At 40.8% G+C, this 20,543-nt stretch overlaps 1 protein-coding gene across 1 annotated transcript; it reads right to left on the reverse strand.

Annotated features, from left to right (window-relative positions):
- LOC138796527 (vomeronasal type-2 receptor 26-like) lies at positions 1-17,647 on the reverse strand (the record flags this gene model as incomplete). The annotated part of the gene is made up of 4 exons (XM_069976134.1): positions 1-905; positions 1,053-1,176; positions 8,957-9,061; positions 17,528-17,647. Coding segments are annotated over 4 exons (1,254 nt in total), but the record flags the coding sequence as incomplete, so codon positions are not given.
- Positions 17,648-20,543: the final 2,896 nt, after the last annotated feature.

Consider the following 20,543-nt stretch of genomic DNA (forward strand, 5'->3'; position numbering starts at 1 on the left):
TTATTTGTCTTGATATCTTGAAAAACTACTTTTTGTATTTAACTCTGGTCTCACCAGTATAATATAACATTTTGGGAAAAATATGCAGACTAAAATGCCAACACTTGAAGATATTATAGCAAATATTTCTACAAGAACTGTATTCTTCCCAGTAACACTCATATAGGCCGGGATAAAAGCCACCCAGACACTGCACACAACCAGCATGCTGAATGTGATGTTTTTAGCTTCATTAAAACTATCTGGTAAATTTCTGGCCAAGAAAGCAACAATGAAACTAACAGCAGCGAGTAGTCCTATATAGCCCAGGAGTATGGAGAAGGCCAGCATTGACCCTTCATTACACTGGAATATGATCTTGTCTTGATATAAGTGACTGTTCTCTTCTGGGAATGGAGGAGATGTAGATAACCAGATGATACTAAGTAACACTTGAAGAAATGAACAGAAGAAGACAACACAGTTTGTAACTTTCACACCAATAAATTTTCTCCAAAGACTTCCAGGTTTTGTGGCTTTGAAGGCCATGTAGACCATGATGGTTTTAGCCAGAATAGAAGAGATGGCTACTGAGAAGATGATCCCAAATGAAGTCTGGCGGAGCATACAGGTGATATGTGTAGGGCGACCCAGGAACAGGAACACACAGAGGAAACTCAACATGATGGAGACCAGTAGGATGAAGCTCAGGGTTTGGTTATTGGCTCTGACCACTGGAGTGTCTCGGAATAGAATGAAGATGCCCAAGATTATAGATGTTTTAATGAAACATAGGAGAGAAATTATGGAGACAATGAGAACTGTTGAGTCATTTATGTAAGACAAAAATTCAATAGGTTTCGGTACACACTTATTGAAATCATTCGGCCATTGATCTTCAGGACATTTTAGGCATGAGACACTGTCTACAAAAAATTAAAGTAAAATAAAAGAGGAAACATTCAATCTCTACGGTGTAGATTTTGCTACAGCTGAAATAGTAAAGAAGCAAAAATATTAACAAAAACATTGTCAAAATTATAGTAGAAGATAGTCATATGATTTTTTTTTACCTGTTCCATTGGTTATTTCTCCCTCTTGACATTTCAAACATTCAAAGCAGCATTTATGTATTCCCGGCTTTAAAGTTCTTTTGTAACCCGGAGGACACTGATCAGAGCAGATAGAGACTGGAATCTGTTACAAGTAATGAGAAACCAAAGTTACCTTACATAATATGCATGATTATTTATGTTTTGCATTTATTTTTCCAGTTGCATATTACATCCAAGCCTACTTGTGCAACTTGTTATGCTACTTTATTACAGTTACAAAATAAGTAGAGAAGATGACCATGACTTTTGTGGAGGTTAATGCTGGCAAAGTCCCATGCTATGTTTCACGTTGTAATGTAACACCTTTCCTAACATCAAATTCATGATCTTTCTTTTCTGTGACCAAAGTTGCTGTATTACCCTGGACTTTGCTCAATGGCCTAATTCCGTAGATCACAAACACTACAGAGGTTGAAGCTGTGGGCCAGGAGCTCAGAACCTGTTTAAATCTTCCCGCTACTTTACTGACTCAGGCAGGAGTTACTAATGCCTGCCCATAGCTTCACACTCTGAAGCATCAGTAATGCACAAAGACAGCCTTTTGGCAAAAACTTCAACAGGTGGCAGCAGACTGAACCAGTGGAGCCCCCTAAGTTGGCACCCTAAAATTTCCCTCTTTTCATTGCTCAACTTGTGATACAGCTTTAGTGAAAAGAGGATTAGTCCACTAACTCTTCACCAAATCTGTGGGGTACAGGCAAATTGAGGTGCATTGCTTTCAATTACTTTGATGATGTACAGATAGGTCCACTGGCTATAATCTTCATTATCATACTACTGCCCCTCCATCATCATACTACTACCTCCTTCATCCTCCTGCACCTCTATCATCATATTACTACCACTTTATCCTCTTGCTCCTCCATCATCATAGTACTACCCCTCTCAACCTCCTGCCCCTCCAGCATCATACTACTACCCCCTTCATCATTTTTCCGCCCCCTTTCATCATACCACTACCCCTTCGCTTGTATTTATACCAAAAAAAAGCTATACTCTACTCACCTGTATGATTCCTCTAGTGCTACAGCGACTCCTCTCCCTGCTCTGCATGAGTGACATCACTCCCAACCACAGGGAGTGTGGTTTCCTGTGGCAGGGGCGGAGCTTCCTGGGACATGTATTTGCCGGGGCTGTCTACTCAGAATCAGGACAGTCCCTGCAAAACCAAGACTGTTGGCAACTATGCTGATAGGCTGCCAGACTGCTGTCTCACAATGCCCAGCCAGACTAGCATGCCTCTAGAGGTTGATTGGCCAGAAATCCATGATCCTGCCTCCCACAACATGCGCAAAGTGGCTATTCTTGAGAGTATCATTCTAATTGTTATGGGTAATAGAAGTAAAGTGTAAGTACAAATACAGTCATGTCAGGAAAGGTCTTTATCAACTCCTTCATGACCGAGGTCATGATGCCCGGATCTCCGGGTCAAATTAATGCAATGTTCCTCCTCGCTTTCTACAAGCCAAAGCGACAGGGCTGGTTGGCGTGTCGTTATTTGGGCAATGATATCTAGCTTTTATAGGTATCATATTGGTGTAAAATAAATTTTTGATTGTGTTTCATAATTTTTTTTCCTAATACATCATTTAAAAAAATCAGGAATCCTGTGTGGGAACAATACTGTTATATTTTAATAGATTAGACGATTCCACACACTATGATATGTAATATGTTTATTTCTTTATTTTACATATTTTTATTTTTATAATGGCCAAAGAGGTTTTTTAAACCTTTATTGGGGGGGTGGGGGGGGGGGGATTTTCTTTTTAAATACTTTTAAAAACTTTTTTATTACACTTTTTTTAAACACTTATATTTTACTGTTCAACAGGCAATCATTACATTGCATATACTGATCTATGATATGCCATAGCATAGCATAGATCAGTGTTATCGGTGATCTGTGCATAGAGCCTGACTAAGAGCAGACTCTATACACAGATGGCGGATGCAACAGGATGGAGGTAAGTGTATTTCTCATGCCATTGGTATACGTGCTTGGATCTCAATCAGTCAGCGACAGATGCTTAACCTGTCCCTGATTTCCTTAAATGCCTCCATGACTATGCATTGTCGCATTTAAGGGGATAGTAACAGACAGCTGCGGGATCATTATCCTCAACTCATGGGACACTGATGTGTGCGGGGCTGCTCACACTGCAGCCGTCCTGCACACATCTAAAGCCCCGCACTGTCAGGAACGTATATATATATATATATATATATGTATGGCTGACATGAAGGGGTTAAAATACACCATACAATGAATATCCATTACTTATTCTAAGGAGAACAAGAATTATTTTACATCTAAATTTTTCCAAATTATTTTATGATTGTTGATCATCAGCTGATCTCCTTCTTGTGCTGATGCATTGAATTGTCCAACAGGTCGGTAGAGCAATGCTACTTCAAAAATCCACGCAAAATTATGGATGTAATAGAGAGAAGACAATTCTCCCTTCTTATTAAACTGGACATCTTCTCCAAGAGGATCTCTGAAATGAATTCTTCTTAGGTACTAGGAGAAGGAACAAGATATTGTATAGGATTTGTGGTAACTGAATTTTATTTCCTGATAGGATATTAATGAGTAAATTATATATCATGCTGCAACAGTTGTAAAGTGCAACATTAACACTTAACACACATTACCATGCCGATGAATCACTAATGTTCTAAATGGCTGGAAAATTTCTAATGGTACAGGTAACTTTTTTGATGAATGAAGAAGATTATAGGGAAATTACTGAGAAAACATGCCAAAGGATGCAAGAAATTGAATCAGCAACCTCTTAAAAGATGTTATTATGTGTATTCACTTATTTATAAAATATAGTTCATTTATCAAAGATTTACTCCCTTTTAACTTTGTTTTAATTCAGGTTACATCAAAATTCTTAACAATATACATTAAATCAGTAAAAAAAAAAAAGGGTACATACATAAAATATGTACATACATAAAAGTACATAAAATAAGAAAATACACGTTTACACGAAATATAAGATTGTAGGCTATGTTCACACTACGTATATGTCCGGCAGCATATTTTCCGCGGCCGGACATATACGTATGAAACTCCGGCCGGACTTTACGCAAGTTGCGGCCGGATACGTACGGAACGCAAACTTACGCCCGTAGTGTACTTACGCTTCCTGAGCGCTCTTCGTAGCGATCTGACAGCGGTCTTTTACTTGGAAATCTTCGCCTAGCCCCGGACACCCCACAGAACCTTTTGGATCGGCACAAAAAGCTTTCAAAATGAAGAAATCACCACTACGTACGGGACCGCATGTAACGCTACAAGCGTAAATTACGGCATTTCCGTCCCGAAATAATGGTCTGGTTCATTTTTTACGGCGCCGCATACGATCCGGGCGTAAGTTCATACGTAGTGTGAACTATGCGGCCGTAGGTCGTATACTTTACATTGTACGCAAACTACGTAAGTTTCCGGCCGCTTATTCACGGAACGCGCTACGGCCGGAAACTTACGTAGTGTGAACCCAGCCTTTATCTAATAAAGGGAGACGGAGCTCCCGAAATATGTAATTGCTTATTTTTTGTACATTTTTACTAATTTCATCCAATAAATCAGATATTTTATTTTTTATTCTCCACTCATTGTGAAAGAATTTTAGGCAGCTGCAGGATACCTACCAAGTACTTTTTTTCTTCTCTCTACTGCGTAAAACCACAGGCCCTGACACTGGGAGAGTCCTGTTTCCTGGATACTTCGGCCGGCAGCCATCAACCAAAGCTACAAGCTACCCCAAAGCAGGGTGATACGCATAAAGCCCAAGGGGCTCAAAGATGAGAGTCCACCCATACGTTTATTTTACACATCTGCATGTAACAAGATTACATGAGGTGCCATTCTCCCTGCCCATCTTTTCCTCTTGTCTAGAGATGAGCAAAGTGAATCTGACAAATTCAGATTAGCAGCGAATTGCGTGTTAAATTCGCCTAGTTGAGATTTGCTAATTTGCCAGATTTGTTAATCTATTGTTGTAATTCGCTGTAATTCCGCATTTGTTCACTAATCATTCACATTGTTAATTTTTTTGCTGGGATCAGTTGGAGTAAACGATCGCAGTTACGATCGTTATAACGATCGTAACTAATGACTACTGTTCTGTAAGAGACTCGTTTGTATGCGATTTGTGAATATTCGTTAACTTCACAAAATGAATTTCCAAGTGATTCACTTATCTCTACTCTTGTGTTAATTCTCAGGAAAATTGTCATCAGAAAATAATACAAAACACTTTGATTGAATAAAATATACTTAAAAAAAGAACTAGGTGAATGCATTTTTCTTAGTCCTGACCAATTCTTACATTTTTCATATATATATATATATATATATATATATATATATATATATACTAGAAAATGTACCCGGCGCTGCCCGGGTATAAAGTGTCAGTGTGTTAATTAGATTTGTTCTAAGGTGCCCAGGAGGCCAAGCTAAAGGTATTGTTTCATCTGAGTTAATCAGTGGAATTAGTGTATACCTGTAGTGTATAGTTGGAGGGGTTCTGTATACCCACAATGTATAGTTTTTAGGGGTCTCCCATATCTGTAGTGCATAGTTGGGGGGGCTGTATACCTATAGTGTATAGTTGGGGGGTCCTTTATACCTGTAGTGTGTAGTTGGGGGGGCTGTATACCTGTAGTGTATAGTTGAGGGAGGTCCTGTATACCTGCAGTGTACAGTTGGTAAAGGTCCTATATACCTGTACTGTATAGTTCGGGGGTCCTCTATACCTGTAGTATATAGTTGGTGCTGTATACCTGTAATGTATAGTTGGTGGAGGTCTTGTATACCTGTAGTTTATAGTTTGAGGGTCCTGGATACCTGTAGTGTATAATTGGTGGAGGTCTTGTATACCTGTAGTATATAGTTCGGGGGTCCTGTATACCTGTAGTGCATAGTTTGAGGGTCCTATATAACTGTAGTATAGATTTAGTGGAGTTCCTTTATACCTGTAGTATATAGCTTTGGGGTCCTGTATACCTGTAGTACAGAGTTGGTGAAGGTGCTGTATACCTGTAGTGTAGAGTTGGTGTAGGTCCTGTATACCTGTAGTGTATAGTTTTGAGGTCCTGTATACCTGTAGTGTATAGTTTGGGGTCCTATACCTGTAGTATGTAGTTGGTGGAGTTCCTGTATACCTGTAGTGTATAGTTTTGGGGTCCTGTATACCTGTAGTGTATAGTTTGGGGTCCTGTATGCCTGTAGTATATAGTTGGTGGAGGTCCTGTATACCTGAAGTATATAGTTGGTGGAGGTCCTGTATACCTGTAGTGTATAGTTTTGGGGTCCTGTATACCTGTGGTGTAAAGTTTTTGGTCCTGTATACCTGTAGTATATAGTTAATGGAGGTCCCCTGCACCTGTAGTGTATAGTTTTGGAGTCCTGTATACCTGTAGTGTCCTGTATACCTGCAGGGTCGTATTTACCATTAGGCACCCATGGTCTGGTGCGTAGGGTAGCACCTTGCAGAGGGGCAGTACCCTTCTGTTCAGACTTGTCAGAAAATCTGGTGTCTTTTCGAGGGGGGTATGGCGGTATTGGTCAGGTCTGGTATAGCGGTGTTATCCAGTCACAGTATGGCGGTATTGGTCAGGTCTGGTATGGCAGTGTTATTCAGTCACAGTGTGTCGGTATTGGTCATGTCTGGTATGGCAGTGTTATCCAGTCACAGTATGGTGGTATTGGTCAGGTCTGGTGTGGCGGTGTTCTCCAGTCACAGTGTGGCGGTATTGGTCAAGTCTGGTATAGTGGTGTTATCCAGTCACAGTATGGTGGTATTGGTCAGGTGTGGTATGGCAGTGTTATCTAGTCACAGTATGGCGGTATTGGTCAGGTCTGGTATGGCAGTGTTATCCAGTCATAGTATGGCGGTATTGGTCAGGTCTGGTATGGCAGTGTTATCCAGCTACAGAATAGCGGTATTGGTCAGGTCTGGTATAGCAGTTTTTTCCAGTCATAGTATGGTGGTATTGGTCAGGTGTGTTATGACAGTGTTACCCAGTCACAATATGGTAGTATTGGTCAGGTCTGGTGTGGCGGTGTTATCCAGTCACGGTATGGTGGTATTGGTCAGGTCTCGTATAGCGGTGTTATCCAGTCACAGTATGGCAGTATTGGTCAGGTCTGATATGATGGTGTTATCCAGTCACAATATGGCGGTATTGGTCAGGTCCAGTATGGCAGTGTTATCCAGTCACAGTATGGCGGTATTGGTCAGGTCTGGTATGAAAGTGTTATCCAGCACAGTATGGCGGAATTGGTCAGGTCTGGTGTGGCGGTGTTACCCAGTCACAGTATGGCGGTATTGGTCAGGTCTGGTATGATGGTGTTATCCAGTCACAGTATGGCAGTATTGGTCAGGTCTGGTATGGCAGTGTTATCCAGTCACAATATGGCGGTATTGGTCAGATCTGGTATGACAGTGTTATCCAGCACAGTATGGCAGTATTGGTCAGGTCTGGTGTGGCAGTGTTATCCAGCACAGTATGGCGGTATTGGTCAGGTCTGGTGTGGCAGTGTTATCCAGTCACAGTTTGGTATACCTGTATATACATGTACTGTATAGATGGAGTAGGGGGTCCTGTATACATGTACTGTATAGATGGTGTAGGGGGTCCTGTATATACATGTACTGTATAGATGGAGTAGGGGGTCTACCAGTTATTACTGTGGAAGTTGTGAGGCAGCTGCCCTAGCAACCATTGCTCCCTGTGAAAATGAAAGCAGTATTCCTATTGGTTGCTAAGGCTCCAACTGCCGTGTCTGCTGCAGCTAATTATATCACCTGTGTTTGCAGTGAGGAGATTTTTCCATTCATCTCTATGTGGCGCCACTCTTCCCCCTCCCCCTCCTCTCCTGTACATCTGGCGAGGACGGGACCTTCGCTAAAACCTTCCCGAGCACCCAATGTATCTGTGTGCCAAATTAGGGGTCAAACGGTTCAGGCGTTTGGAAGTCTGTATGGGACAGACAGACAGACAGACAGACAGAAGGACAGACAGACAGACAGACTTTGATTTTTATTATATATATATATACATATATATATATATATATATATATATATATATATATATATATAAATATTATTTTTTTTTACCTTTTTTATGAATGTTTGAATGTCTTTGTATTTATCGTTAGTATTTTTGGACATATGTAATTGGATCTCATGTAGAGAATGGGCCATAGCATAAACAGATTTATACACTAGATAAGTGACTCCAAAATTATCAGTGTTATAGAGATTGGCTCTAAGTTTCCTTAATTTTATAGTTCTGTTGCATTCGTGAAGCTGATGAAATTGCAGAATCTTATTAATATTTGGATCTGAGGTTAAACAATGAAAGTTATAGGCTAATATGTATTCCACTAAAATGTCATGTGGACGGTTTATTGGGCTGATATCTTCTAAGAATCTTTTTAAATCTGGCATCTTTTTAGGAGGAGGAGAAAACATCAGACTCCCATGAAATGATGGTTTTCTAGTTTTGGTTAATAACATGTGAGAATTCCATCCCGCTGGTATAATGAATGTCTTCTCATGAGCTTTACTAGATTTTAATTCAATAAAAAATCCAAAACAAACTGAAAATTTTCCGCAGATTACAATTACTTGTGAAGTTGAGTTGTTAAGAAGCCAAAAGTTGTTTTCATTAAAATTTTGACTTTTTCCCTTTTCATCATAAATTTTGATAATATACTCAGTACAGATATCATATTTAGCGGCCATAGTCTTCAGCTCCTGGCTCTGCTTTTCCCCGATATCATCATCGGATGTAATAACACCGATCCACGTCCAGTTATAATGTCTCAGTACCTGAACAATTGCCTGGAGTTGGGTTGAGTAATTGGGAAGTCCTTGGAAGAAGGATGGAAAGAGTTTTACATTGCTGAGAATAGGATCCACCGCACCATAACTGATCTGATGATACAATAAAAATATAGGAACATAATGATTATTATTTCTCCTAAACCCCTTAAGCTCTTTCCCAATTTGCCTTTTGCTTGTACATTTTCATCTCTGGTTCCCACACCGGGAATATTTTTAGATTATTCTCTGGTTTCTATTTTTGTCTGTCATACCTGTCTTTTTTTGGTCATTTTTTCCCTTACTGTTTTATATTCCACCAATGGCCATAAGGGTGCTTGCACACTACGGAATCCACGCAGGTAGCCCGCCATGGATTCCGTCGCTCGCCCCTGCTCTGCCCACGCACATCTACATCTCCACCTACTGTGCATGCACTCTAATGCCGAAATCATTTGATCACATATAAAAGTTTTAGGCATTCTGAATCCAGCACAGTTTCTATGGCCCCCTTGCATAGGGCACCGTACAAACTACTTAGGTTGTGTTTACACAGAGAGATTTATCTGAAAGATTTTTGAATCCAAAGTCAGGAATGGATTTCAGAAGAGAAGAAATCTCAATCTTTCCTTTATTATCTGTCAGATAAATCTCTCTGTGCCAAGGCACCTTTAGAGAGTAGGCTATAAAATGATGCTTATATGACCCAGGGATGTACAGAAAATGGAAACCTCAAGTTTTACATATTAAGGGGAAAAATTATATATAAATGCCAAAAGGGAATGTTTCATGAGAATGTGGTGCATTTTTTAAATAAAGTTTTTATGTTAAAGGGGTTGTCCAGCAAAAACTCATAATCTGTGATGCTGTCAGGGCTGTTGGGAACATAATGGTATACTTACCTGTTCTGCTCCTTGGCAGCTGATGGTTCCCTGGCCTTTTACCGTCTCCTGCTCTCAATGATTTCATAGCATCTGCTGACATGCCATATGCACAGGAAATTAAATCTTCTCAACACTAGGTCTAAAAATAAGCTGAAGCTGCCTGTTCTGTATGTTGTGATAAGAGGAGGCTGCTGTGTGTGATCTGTACAGAATTACAATAACATATGACACCAGTAGATAGATGGCACCAGTATAAGACAATAGCAGCTACCGTGGAATGACCTCCTTAAAGGCCACAGAGCGCTTTCAGTAATGTTTCCCATTAATCTCAAGGGGAGACAGTATGTATAAATGTCTATGTCACTTAATGCTGTTAAAAACTCTTAATTTACAAAAGTAATAAATAAATAATAACTTAAAACCAGAAAATGGATAAAGATGAAAAAAAAAAAGAAGATTTGAGTATCTGGCGCTGATCAGAAAAGAAAATCTAGGTGATACAGAAAAGGGTAAGTAGAAACCAGGTGCTGGTAATCAACTGCCCTTAAAGAGAAACTGTCACCAAGACAATGCTATCTTATCTATCGCCATCATGTTATAGAGCAGGAAGAACTAAGCAGAGTGATATATAACATTGTCAGAAAAGATTCAGTATAACTCGTTGATTGAAATCCCTGATCATTCTGTGTAAAGGAGTCCAGTTGGCGGTGTCACTCAATGGACTGGACTCTTTAGTAAGGAAACATTTCAATCAATAAATTAAAAGTTAGACTGAATACTTTTCCATAAAGATTTATATTAATCTCCTCAGCTCCTGAAAGCCAGATTTAACTAATTAGCTGCTAGGCTGATAAATATAATAAATGGCTAATGCTTACCTGCCACCCTCCCTCAGCACCCTGATACGTCTTGCGTCTCCCAATCCAACATAATTGATGGCTCGCTTAGCCAATCACTGGCTGTGGTAATACAGTGCACTGATTGGCTGAGCTGGCTGCCAGTAAGCCGGGATCGGGAGACTGAAACAGGAGCACGCCGAGAGAGCGCGGGCAGGTAAGCATTTACCATTTATTATTTTTTACCAGTCCAGCAGCTAATTAGTTAAATCTTGCTTTCACTACATACTCGCAGTGGGGATACACCCGAAAAGCAGAATTTTTAAAAGTTTGCTGGTCTGGAGCATTCAGCTGTGTGGGTCAGGGAGGAAAGACATCAGCAACAAGTGTAGAAAAGGAATTGTTGCTGACCCCAAACAATTTGAAGTCCATCATTCTATTATTCATGATTATTCATGCGTGAAAACATTTCAAATGTTCAAATTAATGACAGAATAATTCAAAAACCTCTGGCCTAAGCATGTCCGAAAGAGCAATGCATTGGTACAACTGCCTCTGGATGCATTGGAGGCTTGGCACTGAAAATGTAAGCGATGAGGTTTAACACTGATACGTGTAAAGTTTTGTACACTACTTTTTTTTATACCAACTTGTTTTTATTAATTTTACAAACTGCAGTTCTAACAACACAATATGGAGGGGGAAAGGTGGGAGGGGCAAAGAGTTCTGGTGGGTAGTCCTTAAGTGCATGATAGATCAATCTTGATAGATAGCAGTTTTAGATTGCAGTCCGGTGCATTTACTGAGACAGAAGAATGTACTGTGTTTATGGTGGACATACAGTAGGTTCTTCAAAGGGTGGTGAGAAGAAAAAAGGGAGGTCTTTCCAAAACACTAATTAATTATTGGGTTTACTGTTTTTTACTTTAAAAAGAACTTGGATAGTGAAAGGGTTTTTTTTTTTTAATAAATGGAAAACTGATAAGGCAAAGAGCTTAGAAATTTTTGTTGACTGCAAATGTTACTGTAGCAACTAATGTCAGGCAGATACTGCCAAGACAAAATTGGTGATAGAGATCATGGGGGTCCTTGATGACTTTTTGAAATCTTGAAATATTACAGGTTATAGTTACCAGAGTCTAAAAAGTAATGATTGATTCAGATTCATCGATACAGCTGCAGAATACTCGGCAAAGTTTATGGAAGGAGATATAGAATTGTTGCTTATGGATGTAGCCAATGACAAGCTTAGAGTTGTGGGAAGTTGTTTGACATGACAGTGACCATTTGAACATTTGATGATGGATGATTGAGCCATCCCAGAGGGGGCCTGGGTGTTCTGATGCCCTTTCTATGATAAAGCATAGTGATGTGTATATCGGAGACAATGGGGGAGATTTATTAAACTGGTGTAAAGTAGAATTGTCTTAGTTGCCCCTAGCAACCAATCAGATTCTACTTTTCCTTCTTCACAGATTCTTTAAAAAAAATAAAAGGTGGAATCTGATTGGTTTCTACGGGTACCTTAGTCAATAATAGTTTACACCAGTTTGATAAATCTCCCCTAATATGTTTACCTTGGATGCCTTGTATTTTTTTTTTATAAATTGCATATTCTGCTTTTAAAGTACCTGGAATATGAAGAGTACAACCAGCACAACACATAGCATCTTATATGTTATCCAGTCTAGATTCTGCATCCTTGATATTTTTTTCTATTTTTTCATGGACTCAGTAATATGTAAACCAATTTAATATATTTATTTTTTTTTTTTTATAGAACATGTAAGGAAGGTAATAGACTAAAGCTCTCTAGAACATTGCAGTAGTAATATGGCTCACCTGTGAGTATCCAAAAATGTTCAATATTTGTGCCAAATGTAAAGAGATATCTGGATTTATATCTCCGATAACACCGACCAAGTTTCCAAACTTCCCACAATTGTAATTAGGAATTGTGTCTCCAAACCCAGAGAGAATCTGAAGAATATTGTCTATGCCATTATTCACATTGTTACAAGAGTCATAGACATGGTATCCCAGGGTCGTATTTGGTAAAATATCCGGGTTCTTGTTTATCTCATCAATGGCAAAAATAAAGGCCATGAGATATCTGTAGAATCGAAGGATGGGACTGTAGAAAGCAAAATGTTGCACTGAAGACAAAACTTGGCTCCAAATATGAAATATGGTTCATACATATAAAAACTTCAGCAATCATTGCACTGATTTGCTATATAAAGATTATATTGGGGTCAATATAAATTATACTGTGTTAGTTAAAAACTTTGAATACATTTGGCTAAAGAGAATGTACCATCCGGTACATTGCTTTAAGATTTTTACATTAACAGACTGGCGCCGGTGTGGCGATGGCAGTGCGGTGGTCCTTTTCTTGAACCACACCCCGATTCCCGCGCACGGTGCCAGTCTATTTCCCCAGTGTGATGATTGGCCCTCCTTTCTCTGATATGGATCCATTGATTCTAATGAAGCCGCGTCACATAGGGGAGGGTTTTTTGTCACACTCCATTGCTTTAAGCTGAGCCAGTGCCCAGGAATAGGCCGACGCCATACGTGGTAATGGGACCATGGTTAAAAAAAAAGAACTGAGGCACCAGTTTGCAATACTAATTGTACTTTGCAATGACAAACTTTATTTTCCCATAAAATATGCTGCGAAACCGGAAAGATATCATTTGCACTATCAAACTGAAGAAAAAAAAAAAAAAGGAATTTGTTTTCATTTCAGGGAGTTTTGTATTTATGCCGTTTTCCCTATGGTAAAACTGACATGTTATGCATGTTCCTCAGGTTGTTACGATTACAACGATATGTAACTTGCATAACTTTTATATTATTTGATGGCTTTTAAAAAATGAAAACCTTTTTATATAAACTAAATGTGTTTAAAATCTATTCCCAGGCTTATAGCGCTTTTATCCTTTGGTCTATGAGCTGTGTCAGGTGTCATTTTTTGCGCCATGATGTGATCTTTCTATGGGTACCTTGTTTGTGCATATACGACTTTTTGGTCACTTTTTATTACATTTTTTCTGAATTTGATGCGACTAAAAATGCGCAATTTTGCTCTTTGGAATTTTTTTTGGCCCTTACGCCATTTACCGTGCAAGATCAGGAATGAGATCATTTAAGAGTTCGGGCGATTTCGCACGTGCTGATACCAAATATGTTTGTATATTTGTTTATTTATTTATATCTGTAAAATGGGAAAAGGGGGTAATTTGGACTTTTATTAGGGGAGGGGATTTTTTTATTAATAAAAACACTTTTTTTTTAACTTTTTTTACATTAACAGGGGGACTTGTATATACACAGCACTGATCTCCCATTGAGATCAATGCTGTGGGGGGGAGATCCAACCCACTAGACACCAGGGACGTGAGTTATAAAGCATTTCAGTGCAGCTGTCAGGATTGACAGCCGGGAGCGGTGCCTCTGTGACCCCCCTGCGCCACCATGACGAAGCAGGTATGTCATAGGAAGCTAAGGGGTTAAACCGCTTATCTGTAGGGTGCCTAAGGTTGGCACTATGTTGATCTGCTATTGATAACCTATCCTGTTGATAGGCCATCAATTATTTTTTTCTATAAAACATCTGTAAGGATTCATGCACACAGAGGGTATTAATTATTGCACCCAGGCTGAACTCTTGCACTTAATTTTTTTGTATGATTAACAGAAGAAATCATTAATCCATGCAGGTACGGTAGAGGGCTCCCACATCTGTATACCACCAGTACAACCATCTGTATGACACCTGTATCTAATGCTAGGTTAACAAACTTTTAGTTTAAAAATGTAGATCTGTCTGAAGTCAAAGTGCAGTGATGTGTATCGGTCGTCATCACTATCAACATAACCTAAACCTAAAAAATATTTAAAATTAAATGTACTTACATGGCACAATAGGATGAATTGTACGTCAGATGACGGCTCTTAGATTGTGCGTAATAACTCACCGCAAACATCCCCCCAATGATCAGGTCTCCATCCTGGACATATCTGGCATTGATTAAATTTTTTCTTTTCTTCATATTACATTGCGGATCGCTGCTTATAGATTGGCACAGAGATGGTGAGATGATAGAGAGACATAATACTATATTACCGAGCGATGTACCGAGCATTCTGGGATATTAAAGTATAATCTTCAATGAAAAGATCAGACGCAGATCATCCCTCAGCCTGGGTGCAGCTGATATGATGTGGAGCCTTCAGCCTTGTACAGTCTTATATAGTCTGAGCAGTGTAAGAGACACAGTTATCTATAGATTCTCTTCTTTAGTTGCTTCATTGTTTAATTATTTATTGTAATTTATTGTAATTGTTTTTTTGCTAAAAGTGACGGCTCATACAACGAGAAATTAACCGTTCAATGTGATGCAGGAGGATAATGGCTAGTGAGATGGGAGGTTTCATTTAGTGCGCAGTCTGCCGCATGTACGCACAACTGGAGCAGGAGTTCTAGGGTGATTACCGCTGTGGCAGATGTGACCATGTTGCCCATCTGGAAGCTCGAGTTAGAGATCTGGAGAAGCATATTACAATACTGAGGGAAATTGACCACCTTCAGAGGGAACTTCTGCACACTGAGCAAGACGTTAATGGGGTAAAGATGGAGGGTGATGATATAGAGCAGGAGGCCCAAGTAAGTAGCTGGGTTAATGGGAAAAAGGAAGGCCACTCCTACTGTATACCCAAGCAAAATTGCCAAGTTAGGTGATGATGCAAGGGCATCAGTGTCAGAAATGGCAGCTCTAGTGGATCCTGTTCTTCCTAAAAGCCGGAAGAACAGTCCAACTAGTAGTGGGTGATATTGTAGGTAGACCTAGACAGCTAGTGGTTGTAGGGGATTCTATAATCAGAAAGACGGATAGAATAATTTGTCGCCAAGACCGCCTCAACCGAATGGTTTGCTGTCTCCCTGGTGCCAGGGTTCGGCATGTGGTAGAAAGAGTGGACAAATTACTTGGGGGGGGGGGGGGGGGCCGGGGGATGACCCAGCTGTCCTGGTCCATGTGGGAACCAATGACAGGATACAGGGTTGATGGAGGTCTAATAAAAAATTTTTTAGAGAACTAGGTGCTAAGTTAAAGGGAAGGACCTCCAAGGTTGTATTCTCTGGAATACTGCCTGTGCCATGCGCATTGCAGGAAAGACAGCGGGAGCTTAGGGAGTTAAATGCATGGCTCAAGTCGTGGTGTAGAGGAGAAGGGTTTGGGTTCTTAGAGCACTGGGCTGAATTTTCATTGGGGTACAATCTGTTTTCTACAGATGATTTGCACCTGAATGGAAGGGGGTCCGCTGTGCTGGAAGGAAAGATTCCTAGAAGGGGTGGAGAGGTTTTTAAACTAGGGATGTGGAGGGAGGACAATGCAGTATGTAATATAGTGGCGGATAGGTAAGGGAGGGGACAGAAAATTGAGGTGGGAGGAGAAGGGTCCTGTGGGGGGAGGATAAGAGCAGTGGATAGGGAGATCCATATGTTGCGGATGAACAGTGAGGATGATTGTAGTCACAGCACAGTAATAAATCCTATTTCCTACAATGAAGCGGCTAAACTTGATGGTAATATAAAGTGTATGGTTACTAATGCCAGAAGTCTAGCCAGCAAGATGGGGGAGCTAGAGGCCTTGGTTCTGGAGGAGTCCATTGATGTGGATGGTGTGACTGGGACATGGCTGGACTCCTCACATGACTGGGCTGTCAATATTCAGGGATTTACGTTGTTCAGAAGGGACCGGGTGGGCAGAAGGGGAGGAGGAGTATGTCTGTATGTCAGAAATTATATTAAAGTGAGTGTAAAAGAAGCAATAGCGGGCGATGACTGTGATGATGTGTAATCATTGTGGGTAGAACTACAGAGGGAGGTAAAGAGTAAAAAAAATATTCTTAGTGTAATCTATAGACCCCCTAACATTACGTTTAACAACAAACATTTAATTTTAAAAGGGCCAATTTTCCTGGGTTAAGGGCAGAACTTCAGGGCATAGACTGGGAGCGGCTGCTGTCACATACGGATACAGCTAATAAATGGGAAATCTTCAAATCCACATTAAATAACTGTACTGCCAAATATATTCCTATGGGTAACAAATATAAACGGTTAAAATCCAATCCCACATGGCTTACAACCGAGGTTAGAAGGGCTATAAATGAGAAAAAAGGGGCATTCAAAAAATACAAATCAGAGGGGTCAGCTGTAGCCTTTAAACACTACAAAGAAGTCAACAAAACCTGTAAAAATGTAATAAAAGCAGCAAAAATTCACAATGAAAGGCAGGTAGCTATAGAGAGCAAAAGAAACCCCCCAAAATTCTTCAAATATATTAACCCATAGCCGCACCATGCAGTTATAGTACGTCCTGGCAGGAGGTTAGTTTCCGCACCAGGACGTACTATAACTTCCCGGCTCCCGGTGCTCACTGTTTATGTAAACAGTGACCGGGAGCTGAAACTAAACTGTCAGCTGATAGCTGACAGTTTAGTGAAGCCGTTCCTGGACCCCCAGCAGGGGTCCAGGAAAGGCAATCACCAGCATCAGGGGATCGGTAACGATCCACTGATGCTGGTGCACAGTCATCAGTAACCCCCGGGTCCCGATCTCTGCTGAGGTCCGGGACCGGGGGAAGCTGGGGCAGAGATCCCTCCCTCTCCTCCTCCCCTGCCTCTGATGACCCCCCCCCCCCCCCCCCCCCCGCACTTGATCGGCGCCCCCCCACGATTCCCGCGGCCCCCCCCCCGCGATTCCCGTGGCCCCCCCGCGATCGGCACCCCCGTCCGCGGTAGCCACGCCCCCACCCGCGATAGCCACGCCCCCTGGTCCCGGGACTCACCCTGAGCTCAGGGATCCAGGGACGGCCTCCTCCTGGGAAGCATGTGACCAGCGTTTGTCCAATGACGCTGGTCACATTGCTTCTCTGTACTGTGATTGACAGCTCTGTGATCAGAGCTGTCAATCACAGTGTCTGACAGTGAGGACCAGAGGCTGGATGCAGGGTCTGATCCCCCACTAGCTGAATGCTATGTGAGGAGATCAGAGCCTGCATCCACATAGTGTATACACAAAACACACACACATAATAAATACCCCCTCCCCTGTGATCTCCCAGTGATAAGGGAGATCTTAGTCAGCGTCAGTTAGAAAGTGCCAGTCAGTGTCCGTTAGTAATCGTTAGTCAGTGTCCGTTAGTAACCGTCAGTCAGTGTCTGTTAGTAAGTGTCAGTCAGTGTGCATTAGTAAGCATCAGTCAGTGTCTGTTAGTAAGCGTCAGCCAGCAATCGTTAGTCAGTGTCCGTTAGTAATCGTTAGTCAGTGTCCGTTAGTAATCGTTAGTCAGTGTCCGTTAGTAATCGTTAGTCAGTGTCCTTTAGTAAGCGTCAGTCAGTGTCCGTTAGTGTCAGTCAGCGTGCATTAGTAAGCGCCAGTCAGTGTCTGTTAGTAAGCGTCAGTCAGTGTCCGTTAGTAAGCGTCAGTCAGTGTCCGTTAGTAAGCATCAGTCAGTGTCCATTAGTAAGCGTCAGTCAGCGTCCATTAGTGTCAGTCAGCGTGCATTAGTAAGCACCAGTCAGTGTCTGTTAGTAAGCGTCAGCCAGCGTCCGTTAGTAATCGTTAGTCAGTGTCCGTTAGTAAGCGTCAGTGTCCGTTAGTAATCGTTAGTCAGTGTCCGTTAGTAAGTGTCAGTCAGTGTCCGTTAGTAATCATTAGTCAGTGTCCGTTAGTAAGTGTCAGTCAGCGTGCATTAGTAAGCACCAGTCAGTGTCTGTTAGTAAGCATCAGTCAGCGTCCGTTAGTAACCGCCAGTGTCTGTTAGTAAGCATCAACGTCCATTAGTGTCAGTGTCTGTTAGTGTAATTCAGCGTCCGTTAATAAACATCAGCCTTCGTTAGTGTCAGTAAACGTCGTTGCATTTACTGCTACAGTAGGAGTGCACACACAGACAGAGGTGCTCCTTCTCTTCTGAGCCGTGTTGTGCGTCCGTACAATTTTTTACGTTCACAAATTCGGTATTTTCTTACTCAGGAGAAATTGCTTTACAAATTTTGGGGGGCTTTTGCTTCTCCAAGCTTTTTGGAATTTGGAAAATTTGGGTTTCACTAACGTGTAAGTGTGAAAAATGTGATTTTTAATGTTCATGGGCCCCTTTTGCAAAAAACTGTGAAAAACTTGTGGGGTCAAAATGCCCACTGTACCCCTTGTTACGTTCCTTAAGGGGTGTAGTTTTCAAAATGGGGTCACTTGTGGGGGGTTCCCACTGTCTCAGCACTAGGGGGGCTCTGTAACTGTAACATGGTCTCCTACATTTATTCCAGCCAAATCCACGCTCCAAAATCCAAAGGGTGCTCCCTCTCTTCTAAGCCATGTTGTGCGCTTGTGTCCACACACAACACTTTATGTCCACAAATGGGGTATTAATAAAAACTGCAGATTCAGAGGAATAAATGTTTTATTACATTTTACTTTTTATAGCTGGTTTGGTATGAAAAAAATAGGATTGAATTGGGATCTCTGCAAAGAAAGTGGAAATTTTTACTTTCCACACTTTCTTTGAAGTTATTCCTGTGAAATGCGTAAAGGGTTAAAAAACTGTATGAATGTCAATTTGAATACTTGAAAGGGTGAAGATTTCAAAATGGGGTGAATTATGGGCGTTTTCTAGTAAACAGGCCTCTAGAATATGCTTCAAAACTGATCTGGTCCCTAAAAAAATCTGAGTTTAAATTTTCACAAAAATTTTGAAAGTTGCTACTAAACAATTACGGTCTCTAAAATCCCCCAAAAAAGTTAAAGCATGTTCACCAAATGCTGCCAATATAAAGTAGACTTGTTATAGATATGAATTAATCAATAATTTATGTGGTATAACTATCTTCCTTGTTGGCAGAAACTTTCAAAGTTAGAGAAATGCAATAATTTTTACATTTTTCACAACATTTTGGAGTTTTTCACAAAAAAACGCTAAAGGTATCGATCCAAATTTACCACTAACATAAAGTAGAATATGTCACCAAAAAACAATCTTGGAATCACAAGGATTGATAAAAGCATTCCAAAGTTACAGAGGCATAAAATGACACATGTCATATTTGAAAAATTTGGCTGTGTCATAAATGCCAAAACTGGCTGTGTCCCCTAAGGGTTAATGCAAAAAACAAGGTCAGACCATGTAGGACCCCTAAATAATAGTGATGGGGAGTTAATAACTGGGGATCAGGAGAAAGCTGAGTTACTTAATGGGTTCTTCAGTTCTGTATATACAAAAGAAGAGGATGGATCTGTGGTGGGCGTGGCCAGTGCTGCTAACACATGTAATGTACTGAACTGGATTACTATAGATATGGTCCAAGATAAATTAAATAAACTCAATGTAACCAAAGCTCCAGGGCCTGATGGATGACACCCAAGAGTCCTTAGGGAACTCAGTTCTGTAATTTCTCTACCCTTGTATGAAATATTCCGTGATTCTTTGCTTACTGGTATTGTGCCGAGGGACTGGCGTAAGGCAAATGTAGTGCCGATCTTCAAAAAGAGCTCTCGAACTTCTCCAGGTAACTATAGGCCCGTAAGCTTAACGTCCATTGTGGGGAAACTATTTGAGGGGCTTATAAGGGACTACATCCAGGAATATGTAGTGGTTAATAGTATTATAAGTGATAACCAGCATGGTTTTACTAAGGACAGAAGCTGTCAAACCAACCTAATATGTTTTTATGAAGAGGTGAGTAGAAGCTTGGAGGGTGGCGCAGCTGTGGATATCGTGTACCTGGATTTTGCAAAAGCGTTTGACACAGTTCCTCATGGACGTCTGATGGGTAAGTTAAAGTCTATCGGTTTGGAAAGTTTAATGTGTA

The sequence above is a fragment of the Dendropsophus ebraccatus genome, chromosome 7, assembly GCF_027789765.1.
Source record: "Dendropsophus ebraccatus isolate aDenEbr1 chromosome 7, aDenEbr1.pat, whole genome shotgun sequence".
In the NCBI taxonomy this organism is placed as follows: domain Eukaryota; kingdom Metazoa; phylum Chordata; class Amphibia; order Anura; family Hylidae; genus Dendropsophus; species Dendropsophus ebraccatus.